General features: G+C 41.6%; 1 protein-coding gene across 3 annotated transcripts in view; it reads right to left on the bottom strand.

The window, feature by feature from the left end:
• The window catches only part of USP48 (ubiquitin specific peptidase 48), a 51,567-nt gene that overhangs the window by 5,412 nt on the left and 23,960 nt on the right, over nt 1-22,195 (bottom strand). For all 3 annotated transcript variants that reach the window (XM_015557238.1, XM_006777596.2, XM_015557237.1), the window contains 9 exons: nt 20,079-20,150; nt 14,078-14,202; nt 13,827-13,949; nt 13,496-13,557; nt 13,119-13,229; nt 10,186-10,316; nt 9,733-9,839; nt 8,940-9,044; nt 2,857-3,012 (listed from right to left, as the gene is read on the bottom strand). In XM_015557238.1, the coding sequence (XP_015412724.1) occupies nt 2,857-3,012; nt 8,940-9,044; nt 9,733-9,839; nt 10,186-10,316; nt 13,119-13,229; nt 13,496-13,557; nt 13,827-13,949; nt 14,078-14,202; nt 20,079-20,150 (992 nt within the window). The remainder of the gene's footprint in view (nt 1-2,856; nt 3,013-8,939; nt 9,045-9,732; nt 9,840-10,185; nt 10,317-13,118; nt 13,230-13,495; nt 13,558-13,826; nt 13,950-14,077; nt 14,203-20,078; nt 20,151-22,195) is intronic.

The following is a 22,195-nucleotide window of genomic DNA, read 5'->3' as shown; positions in this document are numbered from 1 at the left end:
ATATCCCTGAATGCTAGTGGTCTTTGCACCGCCCTGTGGACTGACAACAAGTACCCCTGGACACAAGCACGATCAGTGAGGGGCCGATGCTCAGACTTTATTATTTGAGCACACAGACAAGGACATTAAAATTCACTCTAGAGCCAAAACCGGCTTGGCTCAGTGGATAGAGCGTCGGTCTGTGGACTGAAAGGTCCCAGGTTCGATTCCGGTCAAGGGCATGTACCTGGGTTGCGGGCACATCCCCAGTAGGAGATGTGCAGGAGGCAGCTGATCAATGTCTCTCTCTCATCGATGTTTCTGACTCTCTATCTCTCTCCCATCCTTTCTGTAAAAAATCAATAAAATATATTTAAAAAAATTCACTCTAGAACTAATGAAACATTTAATAAGAAGCTACCTGTCAAATACTGTGCTAAGAGCAAGAAAGATGAAAGTGACTAACGCCACCCTGGAGTTCACAGGAGTGAGAGCAACAATGTGAAGGCGGCGGCGGGAGGGACGGGTGAGATCCAGGGGGACACGGAAGAGAGAACAGCCAGCTCCACAACCGGAGGCCAGGACAGGTTTTGTAGAAGAGGTGCGAGGAAAAATGAACAGGTGTGTGCTAATGAGGAGAAAATGATTTTAGAACAAGGGAACAGGCTAGTTAAAGACATGGAGGCCTTTGGTACAATAACTCATAAACCGTAAGTACTAGGAGAACGCTTGAGCAGAACTAATATTATATAAGTGTGTTTAACAAGTAGATACAGCTTTCCTGATCCATAGAGCAATTAGGGAACAATGTTTTCCTAACAGTGAGTGGCTCCCTGCTGCTTGCTAGTGTGTGTGTGTGTGTGTGTGTGTGTGTGAGAGAGAGAGAGAGAGACAGAGAGAGAGAGACAGCGAGAGAGAGACAGAGAGAGAGAGACAGAGAGAGAGAGAAATAAGGAAATGTACGAGCAATGGCTTCCACTGCCAGACATTTAACCTGTGCCAACACTTCCTCCTTTCTAAGGCAGGCAATACCACCCACTCAAAACCTATTTTTGGGAAAATGAAATAACACAATAAAACACTGCATCCTTTGAGAAAGGAGATGAATAAATTATACTTCATTTGCTTTATGGCATCATAGGTGGATGAATTAGTAATTTGGCAAAGCAAGTTTCCTCAGGTTTTAAAGAACTACAAATGGGTATGTCTAGGCTAAGCCATTGAGTTTTACAAAGCTTGTCGTCCTATTAACTTGGAATTGTAGTATTCCCTGAAGGAAAGGCTCCATCAAACACAAAAACATGCTTTTCAAAAAACCACCCACCACCACTAAGCGGGGATCACACGCATGCCCACCACAAGCACCGATGCTGCCCAGGCTGCTGCGGTAAAAGGGTCACATCCAGTCGACGGTTTCAAAGCTGCCACACTGAGCAGCGAGGAGAAATGGCATCTCGGTGCCCTTTGTTTGGACCCTGCTTAGATCACCGCGGTGCTTGAGCAGGTGGGAGATGAGAGGAAGGACACTGTAAAGACACTGTCTGAGCAGAGCCCATTTCGGGACGTTCACTTGAACAGCTGCTGCCTTCTAATAACCCATTGGTGCAGGTTACACACTCCTCTCCTAGATAGGTGATTTCTGCTGACTTTTTGACTTATTCTTCAAAAACAGCAGTCCATAATAGAAGCAGCACAGGCTTTTCAAATGCCTCCACCGCAGGGGCTCTTTGTGTCCTAGAAAGGGTTTGAATGTTCGAGGTTTACCACTGACAGGCAGAAAGCCGGTGACAGAAGCAAGCTTTCTCAGATGGAAAAGGTACAATAAACAGAGGGAAGATATCGTGCCAACACGTTTATTTCCAGAGCCATGGGTTCAACCGAGGGAAACGCTGTTCCCCGGACAATCTGGAACACATAACACCCTCAAAGGAAGCCTGTACTTTTGTCTCAATCACAATGATAAATATCAGCAACAAGAAAGATGCATAACCATTAGACTATGCCACATGAAAGCAGCAACGAGGGAAATTTGGTCAGCTTTTTGGACATATAGCAGTGACTGAAACAGATCAGGGGCCAGACTTTCTTCCTGGACATCTTGAACTTATCAGCCCCCTTTGCCTGCATGGTGAGATCTACCAGTGGCACGCTCATTTACAGCCCTTCCGCATTAGCGCCGAGAACTAACACTCCGTGAAGCCTTTACACAATGCCCACATTGCATTCATTAAATTGATCTGTAAAGCAACGCATGCTTTTAGGGGGACAGAGAGGAAATGATGTAAGATGGACCTTTACAAAACAATATGAAAACATAGTCTGAGAAGAGAGGTGAAGGTAATTTTAAAATTCTACCAAACAGACTTATCAGACATCAAAAATATTATGATGAAAAGAATTTCTGACTCATCCAATAAACAATTAAGCAGCTGCCTTTTACATCCCCTTAAATTTGACAGAAGATCCTGGTAATAATCGGCTCAGATGCCCATTAGGTGGCCAAAGAAAAGCATACAGCACAATAAAGTGAGAGAACAATTATTCTGGAACAACCCTGACATGTTAACGAACTGACACTCGATGTTTCTCGTTGGAAAGCTACTCAGAACTTGTTCAAATTTCAGAATCCAAAAACACTTTCATCTTCATAGAAAGCTTGTCTGTTCTAAAATCTTCTGATCATTTTAAAGAATAAGTTATTTTAATATTGAGGTCCTGCAGGCATTACTCCAGAATCAATAAAACCTTCGCAGTGGCTTAATACATGACTAGAGATCAACCTAGAAAAAAACAGTTACACATATGAACGTGGGTGGAAAGCAGGGATTTATGAAGGTCCTTTTAGCCCACAACATACTCGGTGTTAGCTGTCCTCACCTGAATTTTCAATTCTTTCAATGTCTGATTAGCGGAAACAAGAAGTGCTTTCTCGCCACGAACTTTCCTATGCCGCATACTCCGTCGAATAACTTGCTTCTGATAGGCAATGTAATTTTGATGGGATATCTTTTGCCTTTTTGTTCCTCCATTGCTCTATAATAAAGATTCAACACAAAGGAAGCAATGAAATGATCCACAGTATTACTCGTGCTCTACTTATGAGTCCCCTAAACCAGGAGTCCTCAAACTTTTTAAACAGGGGGCCAGTTCACTGTCCCTCAGACCGCTGGAGGGCCGGACTATAGTTTTAAAAAAAAAACTATGAACAAATTCCTATGCACACTGCACATATCTTATTTTGAAGTAAAAAAACAAAACAGGAACAAATACAATATTTGTATTTGCATGTGGCCCGCGGGCCGTAGTTTGAGGACCCCTGCCCTAAACATTGAAATTCAATGTCAGAAATAAGTCGAGGTGATCAACCAAAGACTCTGTATGCATATAGGGGTGGGAATGACATATGTAATACTTTCAACAAGAATTTTTTAAAAGATAATCTTTTCTTCCTGTATCATTTAAAAAAAATAAGTAGATACTCATTTTTAGCAGGCTCATAGAATTGAATAAAGAAAAGAATGAGATAATTCTTCTAACTGCATGTAAGCTCCAAGATTGTTTTAAGAAGACATTATAAAAAGAACATTTAAAAGCAAAATGATATGTCTGACCTTAAATCAGAAGACCTGTGATATGCTGGAAAACTTTAAGATTTTTTTTTGAGAGTTCATTATTTTTAAATAATTAGGTTTAAATATATTTTATTGATTTTTTACAGAGAGGAAGGGAGAGAGATAGAGAGTTAGAAACATCGATGAGAGAGAAACATCGATCAGCTGCTTCCGGCACACTCCCTACTGGGGATGTGTCCGCAACCAAGGTACATGTCCTTGACCGGAATCGAATCTGGGACCCTTCAGTCTGCAGGCCGACAATCTATCCACCGAGCCAAACCAGCTAGGGCAAGATTTATTTTTTTTAATCCTCATCGGAGGATATGTTTATTCATTTTAAAGAGAGAGGAAACATTGATCTGTTGCTTCTTGTATGTGCCCCTACCACCAGGGATCGAACATACAACCTTGGTATGTGCCCTGACTAGGAATTGAATCCACAACCTTTTGGTGTATAGGATGACTCTCTAAATGACTGAGCCACCCGGCAAGGATAAGATTATTAGTTGAACTCATCATCCTAATTTATTTGTATTAAATATTTTCTTCTGTTTTTGAGACGACATGGAAATTTAGTATAAGCTGCTGATAACTTTAAACACTTCCATGCTGGTTTAAGTATTCAGATGTGAAGGCCATAATGAACCTAAGGGCGGGTCAGCAACAAAATACAGGAACACACATGGGCACGTAATACATCTTATCCTGGTCTTGAGGAAAAAATAATAGGTAAGGACCCAATGTCATCCTACAAGTTTCCTCAGTTTTGACTTTTTATGAACTCCCGTGTTTCCTTAACCTTTCCTGGCGATTGTCAGAATCATTGGACCCAGCCTGGTGCGGTTCCTAGTCTGTGGGCATCACCCTAAACAAATGCTCTTCTGTGTTTGCATCCTGATCCTCTTCCGCTTCTACAAGGCATCCTATAAATGCCTCATCAAGAGTCTAACAGAGGCCCTGGCCGGTATGGGTCAGCGGTTAGAGAGTCAAGCAACATAATGAAGGGTCACAGGTTCAATTGCTGGTCACGGGCACGTACATGAATTGTAGGTTGTATTCCTGGCCCTGGTCAGAGCACATGAGGGAGGCAACCAATCAATGTGTGTCACTCTCACATCAATGTTTTTCTCTTCCTCTTCCCTCCCTTCTACTCTCTCTACACATTAATGGGAAAAATACCCTCAGGTGAGGATTAACAAAAACAAACAAAAAAGAACCCTTTTCCCTGATTTAATGAAAACTGAATGAGGTGACCATGAGGCACTGGCTCGTCAGCTGTGCACAGCAGAGCGGTTTCGGGATCATTATGGACACAGATGCCACAGTCATTACCATGGGAGCTCCAGAGATTTACAAAGCGGAAGGGGATCAGGATGCAAACACAGAAGAGCATTTGTTTAGGGTGATGCCCACAGGCTAGGAACCGCACCAGGCTGGGTCCAATGATTCTCACAGCCGTCAGGAAAGGTTAAGTAAACATGGGAGTTCATAAAAGTCAAAGCTGATGAAACATTTTTCTTAATCTTGATCGACTATTGAAAGAAAAACTGGACCGAAATTCCACAATTAGGAAAAAATCTACAGTAATGTGAAATTTTACTTTAGAAACACAAAACACAACCAAATAACAAAGCCCCGAGCATTAAGCATGATACGTTAATGACTGGTTTTAAATGGGTCTAAAAGCTTTTCCCAGAATTACTTTTTAAAAAATCCATAGAATTTAAATCCAACTTATCTGACAAAAAGCAGCCCATTGGTTTTAAATGGCTTTTAGTTACCTAAGTGATAACCAATACTGGGTTCATTATTAACCTAAATTGTAGATTAGGTCAAAGTCAAAGGAACTGTGTTGATCTAGCCTAAGAGAAAAGAGGAAAAGAGATTTGTTCATCTCCATTAAGGACAACTAGAAATCATTTGCTATTAGAGGGATTTAAAACAGCAATTATAAAAGCTATCTATGTACTGAGATACTGTAATGTACAGTTGACACTGAACAACACGGGTTTGAACTCTGCAGGTTCATTTAAACGTGGATTCCCCCCACCCCCCACCCCAGTAAGTAGAATAATTGTATTTTCTCTTCCTTATGATTTTAATTCTTAAAAATATTTTCATTGATTTTTAGAGAGAGAGGAAGGGAGAGGGAGAAACAGCGATTTGAGAGCAAAGTATCAGCCGCTAACTCCTGCACGCCCCCTACCGGGAATCCAGCATGCAACCGGGCATGTGCCTGATGGGAAGGAATCTTTTGGTGCCAAGGGTGACACCCACCCAACTGAGCCACACCGGCCAGGGCTCTTCCTTATGATTTTCTTGATAACATTTTCCTTCCTCTAGCTTACCTTATTGTAAGAATACAGTATGTATTATGTATAATATACAAAATGTGTTGTTAACTGACCACGTATGTTATTGATAAGGCTTCCAGTCAACACTAGGCTATTAGGAAAATTTCTGGGGAGTCAAAAGTTATACGTGGATTTTGGACTGTACGCGGGGTCAGCAGCCCGAACCCAGTGTTGCTCAAGGGTCAACTCTGTTACAAAGAAAAGGTCTGAGGAGGCTGGCATTCTGAAAAGACTTGATATTCTGGGACTCTACTCTTTTCTAAAGAAGGAAGGTTACACTTGAGATTTTATTGTGGGACAAGAACTATTTAAAACATTCTAGAGTATTACAACTTCCAAACAAGGAGAAGATAGAAGAAAATTACAAAGTATAAAATGTAAATTACAGCATAAAAAGCAATGTTTCCCAACGTCCTCTATCATATTTGTACATGCGAAATCTGTTGTCATCCACATCGAAGAATTCCACATTCACTTTTGTAAATTGATGTGGTTATGACCAATGAATAAAACTACATATTCAAAAAAGTCAGCTTTCCAAAAGCCTAAATCTCTTGAAAATGTAAAGAGTTGCCGAAACCGGTTTGGCTCAGTGGATAGAGCGTCGGCTTGCGGACTGAAAGGTCCCAGGTTCGATTCCGGTCAAGGGCATGTATCTGGGTTGCGGGCACATCCCCAGTAGGAGATGTGCAGGAGGCAGCTGATCGATGTTTCTCTCTCATTGATGTTTCTAACTCTCTATCTCTCTCCCTTCCTCTCTGTAAAAAATCAATAAAATATATTTAAAAAAGAAAATGTAAAGAGTTTTCTAAATACTTCTTAGATGAAAAAGCAAAGCTTGAAATAACAGAAACTAAGAACAATAAGAACATACACATAAGGCTTTACAAACGAATTTAAGGTTTACCAGAGGGAACAGAAAGTGAGTTGGTGACCACAGGTAATAAAAAATATAGGGAAAAGATGAGATTCCCAATGGACTATTAAACTATACACCTGAGAGGTAATAATTAAAACCGTATGGTATTGCCCTACTGGTTTGACTCAATGAACAGAGCATCTATCTGCCTTTGGATTGAAGGTTCCCAGGTTCGATTCCAGTCAAGGGCATGTACCCGGGTTGTGGGCTTGATCCCCAGTAGGGGGCATGCAGAAGGCAGCTGATCAACAGTATGGTATTGCCAGCCAAGCAAACCAAAAAGAGAATGAAGCTGTAAATCAGGATGGGTATGCACATGTGTGCACACACACGCGTGCACACACACTCTTTTAATGTATCAACTAGAAACACAAACAGACTTGTTTGCAGATCTGTGAAGATCATGGAAGGTGAACTGTATAAGGACTTGAGACATGAAAAAGTTAACAACAAACAGGTTACAAAGGCAGAGATTTGCAAACTCCTACAAAGAGACATATTATTTGACTCTGTCATCTCAAAAACCATCCCACATAACAGAAGGCATACAGTGGGGCCTTGACTTACGAGTGTAATCCGTTCCGAGACCGAGCTCCTTAGCTCGTTAACTCAAATTACTCTATCAAGTCAATGCAAAAAATTGGCCGAGAGACAGCTGGTATCTCAAAAAACTCGTTAGTCGGGACACTCATAAGTCAAGGCCCCACTGTATATGCACATGGGTTTTAATAGGGGGGTTATTTGCCATAGGAAAACATCCTCTCAGGGCTGTAAAACTTCATTCCTGTAAAATGTATACATGTATACACGGCCAGTGTGGCTGTTGGTTGAGGGTCATCCCATGCAGATTCCCAGCCGGGGCACATGCCCGGGTTGCTAGCTTGATCCCAAGTCAGGAGTGTGGCCTGCAGGAGGCAGCCAACCAATGTTTCTCTTTCTCAATGATATTCTCTCTGTCTCTCTCTCTCTCTCTCACCAATAAAAACGTATTTTGAAATGTATAGATCTGAACTGGCACTGAAGCCAAGGCCCCCGATGCTGACTGGCGGAAATACGAATTTGGTAGGGCAACTTTAACAAGAGTGGCTGATCGCTGTCAGAAGGATGGTGCACAGAGTGCACGATTTTGTTCTCTCACAGGTGTTTTACAGTTAACATTTATGAGATGCGACAGCACAGAAAGCAAATGCTGATCTATCTCTCTGCCAACTGGGAAACCACAAGTAACATTTCGCTCGGGGAGACCAAGATTCAAGTCAAAGAGGGCTTTTCAGACTCTCCATCGATGTTAAAAATGAAATAGCAGGATCGGTGAGCAGACAGGACCAGCCCAGAGTTCTGCTCTCACAGATACAGCAGACGATCACTATACCGTTTACTCCATCAGGGAGAAGGACAGCCATCATTTGACTACCCTGTATTTTGGCAGAAAGAAAGAAAATCTCTCATCTGTTAAAACTAAACTCTAGGTAGAGTAGAAATTTAATGAATTTAGGGTATCCATAGAATATCCTGGAACACAGTGGCCTGACTTTTGGAGAAGATCAAACTTATCTACATCGTACATCAACCAAACATATTCCTACGTTATTTCCTGTTCTTAAGACAAGTTTCCCAATACAATGCAGAATATAATCAAGCAACCAAAAAAGGAGAGGGGATAGGAAATCATAATGGAATAGAAAAGACTAATGTTGACATGGTTAGTTGTCTACTTACAGACCCAAAAATCTCATCTATAAACTCCATTATTAAATCTATTGTTTACTTTATTTATGAGGAAATCTAAGATGGCTTTTTCATACTTAAAGATTCCGTGATTAAGCAACAAACCAAGATATGGGTCTTGTTTTAGCCTTCTTTTCTAGCTAAAAATGTGTTACTGTGATTCTGTAATAATGTTGCCCAGAGCTTTTCATGAGACATCAGGACGGCTACTGCACGCCACCAGAATGAAGGGCGTCGAGGCCCAATACCCACACGGGTGTGGAGACACACCTGGGGCACGGAGAGGCTGCCCTCCCTGCCAGCTCAGCCGAAGGCACGACGAAGAAAAGCCGCTTCCACACGTACCTGATTAAAGTCTGGGTCCTTTTCTCCGTCTGGTTTAGCTTCTTCCTTATCCTCCTCTGTTTCGGAACTGCTCACATTCAGCTCCGGAGCGGAATCCTTCATCACCTGAACATGCGAGGAAAGCAGACAGACGTAGGTCAGACCTCAGAAGATGAGTCGCGGAGGGGCTTTGGCTGCTCACCGTTATCAAGAGGAGGGACACCTTTATCACCGCTGGGATCACACACACACACACACACACACACACACACACACACACACACACACACCCCAGAGGTTCAAGACTCAGGGGCAGGTTCAGTTTATCCTGTGGTTTATTCTTGCATCTAATGCAGCCACCATAATGTCAGTGATCTGCACAGAACAGTCACGGTGATCGGCTTTAACGATGATGTTATTGTGCGGCAGTTCAGAGATGCTCTGCATTTCTCCCAGAGCCCTGACTGTCCCGTGGTTCAGACGGCAGGAGTCCCAATGCTACGTGATCTAACTCACGAGGCACAAATGCTCTGGAGGCCGGTTCCTCGTATGTCTTCTTCCCCACTGTATCCCCAGCAGTGAAGCCACTCCAGACACACAGATGACATTCAGTAACTATTTGTGTGCAGAATATTCATTCCACCAGCAACCACATAACTATTCGTATTCAATTCCTGTCTAATTTTAATTTTTATACCAAAAGCTCCATGGAAACAAAAATGTGATCCTCGGCAGTCCTCGGGGAAACTCCCAATAGCAAGTGAAAAACACGAGCCTGACCATTACCAGCCAGGGCCACAAGAGGGACTGGTACCTTTTTATTATCCACAACTTTATGGACATAGATGGTGGCTTGAGTGTATTCACGCAGGTCCCTCTGCTGTTGACACAGTAAGCCCTCTCTGCATTCTGGGCAGAGTTCTAAAGAAAAGGGAAATAGAAGACCCAAATATCTAAAAACATGTATCAAAGTTACCAGTAAGTATTCATTCAACAATTACTCATATTTTCTATTAACTGCTGAATTGTTGCACTGTTATATGCAAATAGCAACAATACAGAAACCCATTTACTATCAACAAATAAATGTACAAATCATGACATAATTGTAATGATGGCTCCCCATCCCCCACACCCTCGGGGAGTATTAGTTTGGACTGCCATGGGACCTTTAATTTTAAGTAGAGGACATAATATCCACATGCTCTTACTTCCCTTACAATGTCAACTCTTCACTACGCAAACCAAAAGCAGGATGAAAACTTACTAGGCTCAGAAATATACTGTGTCTCTGAAGGATTTACGTCCTCCACTTCGGTTCTTGTGATTTTAATTACATGATCCACAACAAACAGCTTTTGTATCATTTGCCACTCACTGGGCCATATGAGAGCTATACTGTGCAAAAAAACACAACATGCCTTAATTCAGAGAAGCGATATCATCCATTAGTCTCCTAAACAGAAATCATCACAACCAGCATTTCATACAGAGGAATCAGAGGGGAAAGCCACATCATCAGCAACGAGGAACAGTAGTTTGGGTGTTTTTTTCCACAGAAATGAATGCTACCAAAGCAAAGAAACACAATGGACTGAAGTTACATGAATCAACTTGGTTAAATCTCAAAAACCTAAATTGAGAAAGAAGGTAGTTGGATATGGTGTTTTACTGATTTTAGAGAGAAGGGAAGGGGGGTTAAGAAAAAAGTGGGGGGAGAGGGAGAGAGGGAGGAAAGGGAGGAGAGGGAGAGAGAGAAACATTCATCGATTGGCTCCTTAGGCACCCCAAACTGGGACAACCACAACCCAGGTATGTGCTCTGATCAGCAACAGAACTGGCAATCTTTCGGTGCATGGTATGATGCTCCGACCAACTTAGCCACACTGGCCAAGGCTAGAAAAAATTTTAACCACGCAAAACATTATTGTGTGTGTGTGTGTGTTTAAAGAAATACTTTCTGAGATGGATAACCCTCAAAAATTCAGGACTATTTGACCCAGTGATCCCACTTCTAGGAATATATCCCAAGAAACCAGAAACACCAATCAGAAAGGACATATGCACCCCTATGTTCATAGCAGCACAATTTACAATAGCTAAGATTTGGAAACAGCCTAAGTGCCCATCAGCAGATAAGTTGATTAAAAAACTGTGGTACATCCTCACAATGGAATATTTCACTGCTACATAAAAAAACAAAAAAAAAAAGGAGGAACTTTTACCATTTGCAATAGCATGGAGGGACCTGGAGATGCTAAGTGAAATGAGTCGGTTGGAGAAAGATAAATATCACTAGATCTCACTCATTTGTGGATTATAATAAACAACATAAAATGATGAACAAAAACAGATCCAGAGGCAGAGAAGCATCGATCAGATCATCAAACCTCAGAGGGAAGGTAGGGAAGGGTGGGGGTAAGGGGGAGACATCAACCAAAGGACTTGTATGCATTCATATAAGCCTAACCAATGGACACAGACACCAGGGGGATGAGGCATGAGCGGGGAGTGGGGGGGCAGTGGCAATGGGAGGATAAGGACACATATGTAATAAGCATGGAGGGACCTGGAGATGCTAAGTGAAATAAGTCGGTTGGAGAAAGATAAATATCACTCGATCTCACTCATTTGTGGATTATAATGAACAACATAAAATGATGAACAAAAACAGATCCAGAGGCAGAGAAGCATCGATCAGATCATCAAACCTCAGAGGGAAGGTAGGGAAGGGTGGGGGTAAGGGGGAGACATCAACCAAAGGACTTGTATGCATTCATATAAGCCTAACCAATGGACACAGACACCAGGGGGATGAGGCATGAGCGGGGAGTGGGGGGGCAGTGGCAATGGGAGGATCAGGACACATATGTAATACCTTAATCAATAAAGAAAAAAAGAATTCAGGACAGTGGTTACTGTGAGACAGTCAGGAATAAAAAGAGAAAAGGAGGAATAGAAGGTTAAGTACTGAGGGCCCTACAATTATATTTGAATTGTTTAACTTTTAAATAATTGGTGGCCCATATTTGTTTGCTTTATTATTATAGATATTTCCCCAAAAAACGGGAGAACCTAGAAGAAAATATATGTATACGCTAAGCTTCCTGCACTGATGTTAAAAAGTATTGATATAGGGCCCTGACCGGTTTGGCTCAGTGGATAGAGTGAGGGCCTGCTGACTGAAGGGTCCCAGGTTCGATTCCAGTCAAGGGCATGTACCTTGGTTGCGGGCACATCCCCAGTAGGGAGTGTGCAGGAGGCAGCTGATCGATGTTTCTCTCTCATCGATGTTTCTAACTCTCTATCCTTCTCCCTTCCTCTCTGTGAAAAATCAATAAAATATATTTTTTTAAAAGAGTATTGATATGCCCTAACCGGTTTGGCTCAGTGGATAGAGCATCAGCCTGCGGACTGAAGGGACCCAGGTTCGATTCCGGTCAGGGGCATGTACCTTGGTTGCGGGCACATCCCCAGGAGGGGGTGTGCAAGAGGCAGCTGATCGATGTTTCTCTCATCGATGTTTCTAACTCTCTATCTCTCTCCCTTCCTCTCTGTAAAAAATCAATAAAATATATATTTTTTAAAACAGTATTGATATAGGAATAATAAACTCCCAAATTCCAACTCTGTCCCAGAGAAATATTTATGTTTCAATCTTCTTTTCATGGTTTACAGGCAAGGTCAGGGGCATTCTACCTATCTTATATAGCTATTTACAATTTATTTTAAAAGACAAACTGGTAACATAATGGGTGAATGTCATAGATGTGCCCCTTTGGAAACACTAAAGGAATGGAACACAATTTTGGTTTTAGGACCCTGAGATTCCAGCTCAGTGCCATGCTGCCTCCCTTCTACTTTATGAAGTCTGGTGACTGCCGATAAAAACTACCAAGACCCTGGCTGTTATGTGTTCCTATGAAAGAGGCCCACCTACAGACACTGTTAGCAGCAGCTTCAGAGGAGAAAGCAGGGCTCCAGAAAGGAAGAAACAAAGAGCAAGGTGCCCATGGTCAGCCTCTTGCCTTTTATGGAGTAGCAGGTCTTTCTTTTCTTAAAAAAAGTGCTCATTCTGGTAGAGTGAGTATATGAAAGAGGGAAAAAACCCACAATTCAGCAAGGGACTAGGTTCTTAAAATGGTAAGAAACTTGCTAATCATTAGAAACAGACAAATTGCATGAAGAGAAGAAACTCACAGTTTAGAATCTTCTTTGGTCATGGAAGCGAATGTAAACATGAGTCCCCCATGGGGGCATAGAAGAGCACTGTTTCCGACCGATGACACGGGACTACACCTCGTAGGTTTCCTACTCAAATGAGACAAGGAGGGTCAATATACTTCACTACTGCATGAGTAAACAGAAGAGTGCTCCATTAGTTAAAAATGACAGATATATTGAAAAGGATATTAGTAATTAAATGCTTCTCTTGATTATTCCTTTAACTTAAAAGAAAGCTTTTAGCACATGCTAGAAAAAGTAACTAAAAAGGTATGATGATCAGAATCCATGAATTCTTAAAACACTAAAATCAACCCCCGAAAAAGGGAAATAGAAACATTTTTGGATTCTACCTGACAAATTTCCGCCATTCTTCTACAAAGAACTGTGACACAATGTAGAGGACATCTGTATCCTAGAACAGCAAAGTCACATTAAAGCAGGCATCAATACACTGTGTTCTTAGCCTGAATCCTTTAGGGAAACATGTTTTTCCATGCACTAAGCTTTATAAATAAAATGAAAACACAACCCGCTACCAAGAAACAGAATTAGAGTGAAGCCCCCTGATTAGATAAAAACTAAACAAAGAGAATCAGAGAAGCTCAGGTTGTTTGGAAGCAATACAGCAGAAAAGCCTCTGAAATGCAAGATGAATTCTGTCCTTGGTGGGGATCCTTATACCTCTGGCCAGTTACTAAGACAAGGTCTGCTTTTGTCCTGGAATAAATTCGGGAGAGAAGTCTTCTGTTCGTTTGCAATCATCTTATGTAAGGCTTCGTTTTCTTCCCCTTCTCTTTCTAAAATCTGAAAGAGAATGAAGCAATCAACCATCTCCTGCTGACAGCCCGGGGCGTGCCTCCTCCCCACCCCCTCAGCAGAAGTTCTAACAAGGCTAATTCTCGGGAAGCGGTACAGGGAGACTTGTTCAGTACCTTGCACTGTGAACAGCATTCTTTGTAACTGGGAAACTCGGGAGCCTTTGGAAAGTACTGTTGCAGTTTGCTCCAGGCCTCTTTAGAAACAAGTCTTCTTTCGTTTTCAGATATGCACAACTCCCCTGAGCATTAAAAAAAAAATTTTTTTTTTTACATTTAAACCAAAAAAGTCAACATATAGCCTCCAAAAAAGATGTTTCCTATTTCTTACACCTAAGAAAAATATTCTCTTTTCTAAAGTGTTCAATTCTTTCTTTGGTTTCAGAAATCTCTAGTTTTGTTTATTTTATCTCATTCTAAAGGAGCCATTCCTTCATTGTATCTGTGGTTGAAAAACCAGGCAATAAAGAGAACTGCATGAGACTCGCACCGTGCATTTCCTGTCTTTCTTCCTGTGGGTGAGAGGGGCTCCCGGGATCCTGGTGGCTCTGCGCGAGGCATTTCATCTCCGCCCACACTCGCCTCACAATTTCCTGCGGACTGTATTTCCTCCCATTTGATTGTGTTACCTCACTGAAATCATCCTGAATTAAAATGGTGTTTTCAAGGTGGTGTCCATTCTCTTGTTACCGATTCAAAGTTAAATAATAAAGTAATCTAGTATCCAACTGGTTAACTGTCCCCAGACAAGATCCTGTTAGTTTCCTACTGCCATCACCCCAATCTTTAAAAATCCGCAGAGAAAAAAACAGGACCAGTGACCACCACCCTTCCTCTTCTTGGAAGGTCGTGGGAACGCCCAAATGGCAGAAACCCGCAACCTCAGCAGCCCCTCCTTGGTGCCTTTCCCCCACTCTACCTCTCACTCCATTTGTGGTTTTAGTTTTCATTGTTTCAGCTCTTCCTAACTGATGAATTAATGAACTGTCCCTATGTACCTATATGGGTCATTACCCAGAAAACCATCTGTAAGTTTCCAAGGCCATATGTTTTTCTATCCCCGTTTGCCAGGCACCTCCATGTTTGTTAAAAGTAAGAAAGCTTTCTAAAGACAATAGCATTCTGCCCTAGCCAGTTTGGCTCAGTGGATGAAGCACTGGCCTGCGGACTGAAGGGTCCCGGGTTCGATTCCAGTCAAGGGAACGTAATTCCATTGCAGGTTCCCAGACCTGGCTAGGGGACATGCGGGGGGCAAACAATCAATGTGTGTCTCTCTCTCACATCGGTGTTTCTCTGTCTCTCCCTCTGCCCTCCTCTCTCTCTAAAAGTCAAATATCCTCAAGTGAGGATTAAAATAAATAAATAAATAAAAGTATACATAAAAAAAATCTTGAGACACACACTGATGAATATCACTGGTTTAAAAAAGAAACAATTACTCAAATAAAGTAAGTATCATCCTTTGCTTCATGTGTTTTACCTAATAATAAACAAACTGAGAATCAGAGAAATTAATACACCTAGGGCTCCATAGCTGGTGAATAATGAAGCTGGACTATGAACCCAGGTCTGTTTCATTCAAACCCTGTAACTTCTAATACCTATAAATATATCTTCATAACTGCCACCCTTCACCTCTTATCGACCTTTGAATAATCCCAAGAAAAGATTACTTTGCTTTAATAAACTTAATACCAGAGAAAAATAGGTCACAATGTAAAATTTAACTTTTTTTCTGAGTAGGCTATTAACTTAAATTTCCTCTGGGGCTATAAAAACTTACTCCAACAAGCATACCCTAAGACACAATTAGGGAGTATTTTTAAAAGATTGATTATCCACACCTAGTCTAGCACATCTTTATAGTGAAATAGAATGCAGCCGTAATAAGGAAAGGTATGATTTCTATGACCTGATTGTCTAGAAAGCACTCCAAGGCAATTAAAATTAAAAATAATTTTAAGTGGTTTCCTTTTTTTCCTTCTTCTTAAAAAAAAAGAAAAGGAAAAAAACTCTACCTCTGTATATGAGTGATATAACACAATAGGTTTAAAGGGGGGGGGGTTGTTATAAAAAATAAGAAAATTCAAAACAAGCACTTCCAGAAAACATCATTATGTTAAAACTGCATTTACTTCCAGTTGCCTCTTGAAACACCATTAAACCACAGTAAAGGGAATTTTTAAAAAGATCTCAAATCACAAAGATGGATGAACAGAGAGGGAACAACAGCAACAAAAACTTTAGAAGCTTAAAAGCAGACAGATGAAACATATGAAAAATGAATTCTAAATTGGCAAAAGTCAAGAAGTAACAAGATTTATTACACTGCACACTGCCTGGAAGTACAGGTGGGGTTAAAAAAAAACCCAGACTGAATTAAAGTCTATTGAGGAGACAGTTAATATTTTCTGCTTCCCTCTACCCACAAAGACCATAGCTTCTCTGGTGACATAAAGCGCCAGGCCTCTCACCAGGGGCACAAAGCACAGAGACGAGGGAGGCAATGAGCTGACACAAAGGCAGTCTCCCAAGCCCTCTTCTCTCTACTACCAGAGAACAGGCATGGCCATGGCTGCATTTTCCAGGCAGGAGAATGGATGCCTATGGAGAAATCTGAGCAGCCCAGGAGCAGACACTGACATTGGGAACTCCCCAGTGAGGCCCCCCCGGGTGCACCCGGACTCCACAAGCACCTCGCACAATAAGGGAGGTAGGTAGGGTCTGCACCAGGGCAGGCCAGTGTGAGATGCCAGTGAACACAGGGGAAAAAATCTTACAAGCTGCCAAAAGGGAATGAAAGGAATCACCTACGCATAATGGACAAAATGCACAATGAGAGGTAGTACAAGTCCTTTAAATTTCTGAAGAAAAGTCTAATTTGAGACAATTATGCACCTAGGTAAAATTACCCATTAAATGTGGTGATCTTGAGCAAATGACTCTTAAATCTCTATGCCTCAGCTTACTTACTCATCAGTATAATGGATATGACAGTAATACTGACTTGTCAGCATTGTTTTATAAACTAGTTAATCCAACATGTGTATAAACATTCAGTACATGCCCACTATCATCTCACTACTGCTTGTATTCAGTACTACCATCACTACCACCATCACCAGCACCATCACAATCCAGGAACAAATCTATGTATATAAAAGGCTAATGCACTAAGTGTCTGACAAGTCCGACCAGTTGCTATGACGCTCACTGACCACCAGGGGGCAGACACTCAATGCAGGAGCTGCGGAACTGCAGTGACTTAGCAGCGGCAGTTCTGGGGTGCCACACCCCAAAATCAGAGAGGAGGAGCCCGATTCCTCATGGGGCCGCACAATTCCACCTCCGCCCAAGGGTTATGTTGTTGCTGGGGCACTATCAGCCCTGAATCTGGTTTATTGCACAACTTGTGTTTCTGTTCCACACCCTGTATAACAGCAACTTTGCAGAGTGCCCTCTCACACTCCGGAAATCCTCGGGGGATGGACAGCAGGTTTTGACCCGATCCCAGCAGGCCAGGCCAAGGGACCCCACCTGCTGGAGGGACCCCGCTCACTCCGCAGACGCTGGCAGACCACTGGAGGTTGGCTCCAGGGCATGTCTGGCCCACCCCGCCAGCCACCTTCTAATTAATTACCTTTCAATGTGCACAAATGCATGCACTGGGTCACTAGTTTTAATATAAACCTAATGAGTCAAGTGGGATTCTAAGGTCCACTGTCCTACACTTGAAAAACCTGATCTCATAGACACGGTACATGGACAAGTGATGTCCACAAAAACAGTAGTTGAGAACTATCCTTTAAAAAGTACATCAAGAAAAGGCCAACAAGTCCCAGATCAAGCTAAGGAACTAAAAAACAGCTGGAGCACGATTTCTGCTGAGGAGTGTAGCACACGTCCTGAAATCACACTCAGCTCTGCCAGGCTTTCTAATCAAAACTGTAATATGAAATGACAAGATGAGACAGGAGGTGGGAAGACCAAGCAAAAGTCAGTGGGCGAAGGAATGAGATGACAATCTGAGTTCTGGCACTGTTTCAACCGTGGGACAGATCACGGATCAAGCATTCCTCAACTCTCAAAAGGAAGGCACCCATCCTGGGTCCACATCTATGCTGTGAAGGAGAAATAAGAGATGACAGAAAGTGTTTCCATAAGAACTCATCTACTTTTGGCCATTTACTCCACCTCCTACTTATTTATTCAATCTGTCTGCACCCAGGAGGCCACATCGCTCACATTGTGCTCCTGCTGTGACTCCAAGTGGAAGGAGGACAAACTGGGCAGCAGGTGATGGGGTGAGAAGGAGAGATGGGCTTGGGATGCAGAGACCTGACTCCAAGCCCCAGGATGACCCCCCTCACCACCTAGTAGTGTGGTTAGTAAATGAGAATGCCACTTAGCTGGTAAGCTAAAGCACAGTGAGACATATCCAGAAAGACCAGCATGCAAGGACCATTCAGGGGAGAATTATCGCCACTATCATCAGGACCCTCGATATAAAAGGGCTGGAGTGCACGATGGTGTGAGACATTATGTATTGGTTCATAATGAACCAATGAACTAAGAACTAAAATCAGGAATTTATTAGGACCAACAAGCATTTTGAGATTGGGCAATACATTAGCATACAACAAGAAATACACATGCCTTGGCTGATGTGGCTCAGTTGGTTGGGCGTTGGCCGGTGTACCAAAAGGTTGACCCTCAGTAGGGTCAGACAGGAGGCAGCTATTCAATGTTGTGCTCTTACATGGATGTTTCTCTCTCTTTCTCCAAAAGAGAAAGAAAGAAATGTGCAGACGTGGATTAGTAGAATAAACCAAGTTTTTAAAAAGGGGTAGAAGGCTTTGAGAAGCAGAGACCCACTTGACTTTCAGTGCTAACAGAATGGATAATCATGTCTCATATATAAAGAATCCCTTGCAGAAAATTACTTATTAATAGTGAGCACTAACTAGGACCACATAAGAAATATATAAACAAATAAACAGGAGTAAGTGTCTAAGAAACAAAACCAAAAATACCCCTAATAATAATAATCCTATATATTAAAACTCTCCCTAATATGTAATCGACCAAACAGTGGTCGCTTTGATGCACACTGACCACTAGGGTGCAGACACTCAACACAGGAGCTGCCCCCAGGTAGTCAGTGCACTCCCACAGGGAGAGCGCCGCTCAGCCAGAAGCTGGGCTCAAGGCTGGCGAGCACACTGGCGGTGGCGGCAGGAGCCTCTTCTGCCTCTGCAGCAGCGCTAAAGAACAGCAAGCTGAGCAGTAGGATCTGCGAGCAGGCGGGAGGTAAGTAGCCAGAGGTCCCAGACTGTGAGAGGGCGCATGCGGGACTGAGGGCCCCCTCTCACCCCACCCCCTCCCAGTGCACCAATTTCGTGTACCAGGCCTCTACTAAGAAATATATGATGCTGTTCTCAAAGTGTTCAAAGACAGTCATTCATGGGAAATAGCTGGAAGTCTTTCCTTCCACTCAGATAGCCCTTTGAAGGAGACAAGTGACAAAAAGTTTCTTCTCCACTAAATATAAGAATAACCGATATCCATGAGGATGGGTACCAGGTCCTAAACACATCTGTCTTCCCAGATTCCAGCAGGGCAGTTGGAGTTTAGGGAGCAGATCGGAGCTCAGAATTTTAGGGTAGTTGTCAGGTTACAGTGACAGATTAAATATATGTGATAGAGAATGCAAGCAAATCTGTAAAGTAGCGAGTGTTGCGGCTGATCCACTGCACAGCTCATCTCCCTGCAGGGCTGGAGCTGGCCAGGGAGGTGGCACCATTCAAAACCCCGGGGCAGGTAGGAGGCGCCCCTTACGTAAAGTCTTCAAGTTTTTTTAAATTTTATTTTATTTATTTATTTTTATTTTTATTTTTCAAGTAGAAGAAAAGGTGTGCAAGGCATTGGCCTGAAACCGGGCTGTAGAATCTAACAGTTAAGAAGGGTGTGAGAATAGAAACATCAGAATCCAGTACAGTTTAGAAAAACCATGGCTGCCGTATTAGGGCCTAATTCCTAAGAGAAAGTACAAAACCGTTAACAAAGTATTTACAATATGCTCAAGTCTGACAACAGAAGATTTATGCTTCTAGCTTACCATGTGGACACAGAATGTCTTCATTAAAATTTAATTCCTCCTCTTCTTCTTTTCTTTCTTCCTTTGATTCGTCTAATCAAAAGAAACACAGAGAGTAACTTGCTCTGGCTGTTGTATTTAAAGGTCAAAGTAGCAGAGATAATACTCTGCACAATTTTGAACAAAGAAAACTTAAACGTTCTAAAAATTTGACCCAAGTAATTCCTACACAGTTCTGCTAAGAGGTGTTATATTTCTTTAAAAGGAAAGAATATCTGAATAGCAGTTTTACTTTTTAAAGAATTAGATTATGTAAGAAAATGTGCTCTTTTTTTTCAAATTGAAAAATAATTTACATATCCTTCCATTAATTCTAGTCAAGGTGTTCAGAACTGTGTCATAAACCAAGTTAATAATCTACATGTCATGTCATTCTCTTATTTTAAGGGTTGAACAGAAAGCTTTAGAGGCCAATGAAATAAAAACCTAACCTTTAACGTCAAACACATATAATAAGAACTTTGCTTTTCCTGTTAACATTTCTCTCCCAGTATCTACTTTTCTTACTTGCCCAAGCTGTATCAACGTCAATTTTTAGTTGTGTATACCAGGAACATGATCAAATAAGAGAAGTCTTGAGTATCAGATCAGAATGGTTATCATATGCATGGGTTTTCCAAGTTAAGAACACAATACATTTTTAATATAATTAATACATAAATAGAGTATTTGCTAAACATTGAAAAGTTCAAGTAGAGAAATGAGCAAAGGAAGGACATGATCAGGTAACTCTGGCATCTGTCATACACACACAAATAACACCTCAAATATATGACGAGGGTCGACCTCAGTGATGGTTTTGAAAGATATAAGCTTTGACACTGCTAGTCATTTTTCATATATATATGTCTGGAAAAAATGGATGTGACGGATGTACTCTTTATATTGATGAAGGCATGAGGAAATAATTTCTAGAGGAAATTTACCACTGTGTGTCAGTTTATAGCAATTATATATGGAGATAATTCTCTGGTCCAGAAATTTCTACAAATTCATTTGAACTTCAAATTTAAGTGTTAAAAATCATAGTTTCAAACTAATAAGGGCTTTGGTGTTTTTATTTTTCTCAAAAGGTTAGTGACAGGAGAGATCCACACCAAGCAAAATTGAATGATAGAATATGGTTGAATGCAGAAAATGCACGGTATTTCAGTAAAATAGTTAAGAATATTTAAATGATAAAAATACATGTAAATAATATTTGAAGAGAAGATTAAATGAAATAATTGCTTCTGGATCACTAATTTACCTCTGAATTAGTAAACTGATCACGCCTCTAGTTTCCATTTTAAATCTAAAAATAGTTCCTATGCCTTAATTTCCCTTGATATCTTATAAAATATTGGCTATAACATTAAGTTTAGTGGTTTACTTAGACCAGAGGTCAGCAAACTGCGGCTTGCGAGCCACATGGTGCTCTTTGGCCCCTTGAGTGTGGCTCTTCCACAAAATACCACGTGCAGGCGCACACGTACAGTGCGAAGTTGACTTAAAACTTTAAGTAAAGGTTATTAAGTTAATTTTAGGGAACGTTGTGGAGTGAAAGAAGATGCAGTGCCGAGGATTGAGAAAGGCATGTTGAGATGGTTTGGACATACAGAGAGGATGAACAAAAGGAGAGAGATGAAACAAGTATGCAAGACGAGTGTGGACGGGAGAGTTGGCAGGGGTGGACCTTAGCGAAGGTACCTCAATCAGACTGAGAACGTTTTTAGCAAAGGCCAGCTTAGGAGTACCCTCATTAAGTTAGTAACAATGTACCCACCTATATAGTTTAAGTTTGAAAAATTTGGCTCTCAAAAGAAATTTCAATCGTTTTACTGTTGATATCTGGCTCTGTTGACTAATGAGTTTGCCGACCACTGACTTAGACTAACATAATTTCCTATTTGAAAGCATAGCTTCAAAAAAAAACAAAAAACCTCAGAAAACGTTATAAGCAAAAAGCTGTCCAAAAGCTGCCTTCTCACCCGAAGCACAAGCTCTTCTACTTGAAGAAGGCAACCTGTACGTGTGGCCGATAACCCACCACCAAAACGCCAAGCTCACAGCACACTCTGCAACGCTTAGCAGCCTTC

The sequence above is a fragment of the Myotis davidii genome, unplaced genomic scaffold (assembly GCF_000327345.1).
Source record: "Myotis davidii unplaced genomic scaffold, ASM32734v1 scaffold149, whole genome shotgun sequence".
In the NCBI taxonomy this organism is placed as follows: domain Eukaryota; kingdom Metazoa; phylum Chordata; class Mammalia; order Chiroptera; family Vespertilionidae; genus Myotis; species Myotis davidii.
The sequence above is the reverse complement of the archived record's forward strand: the minus strand, read 5'-3'. Positions and strand labels throughout refer to the sequence as shown.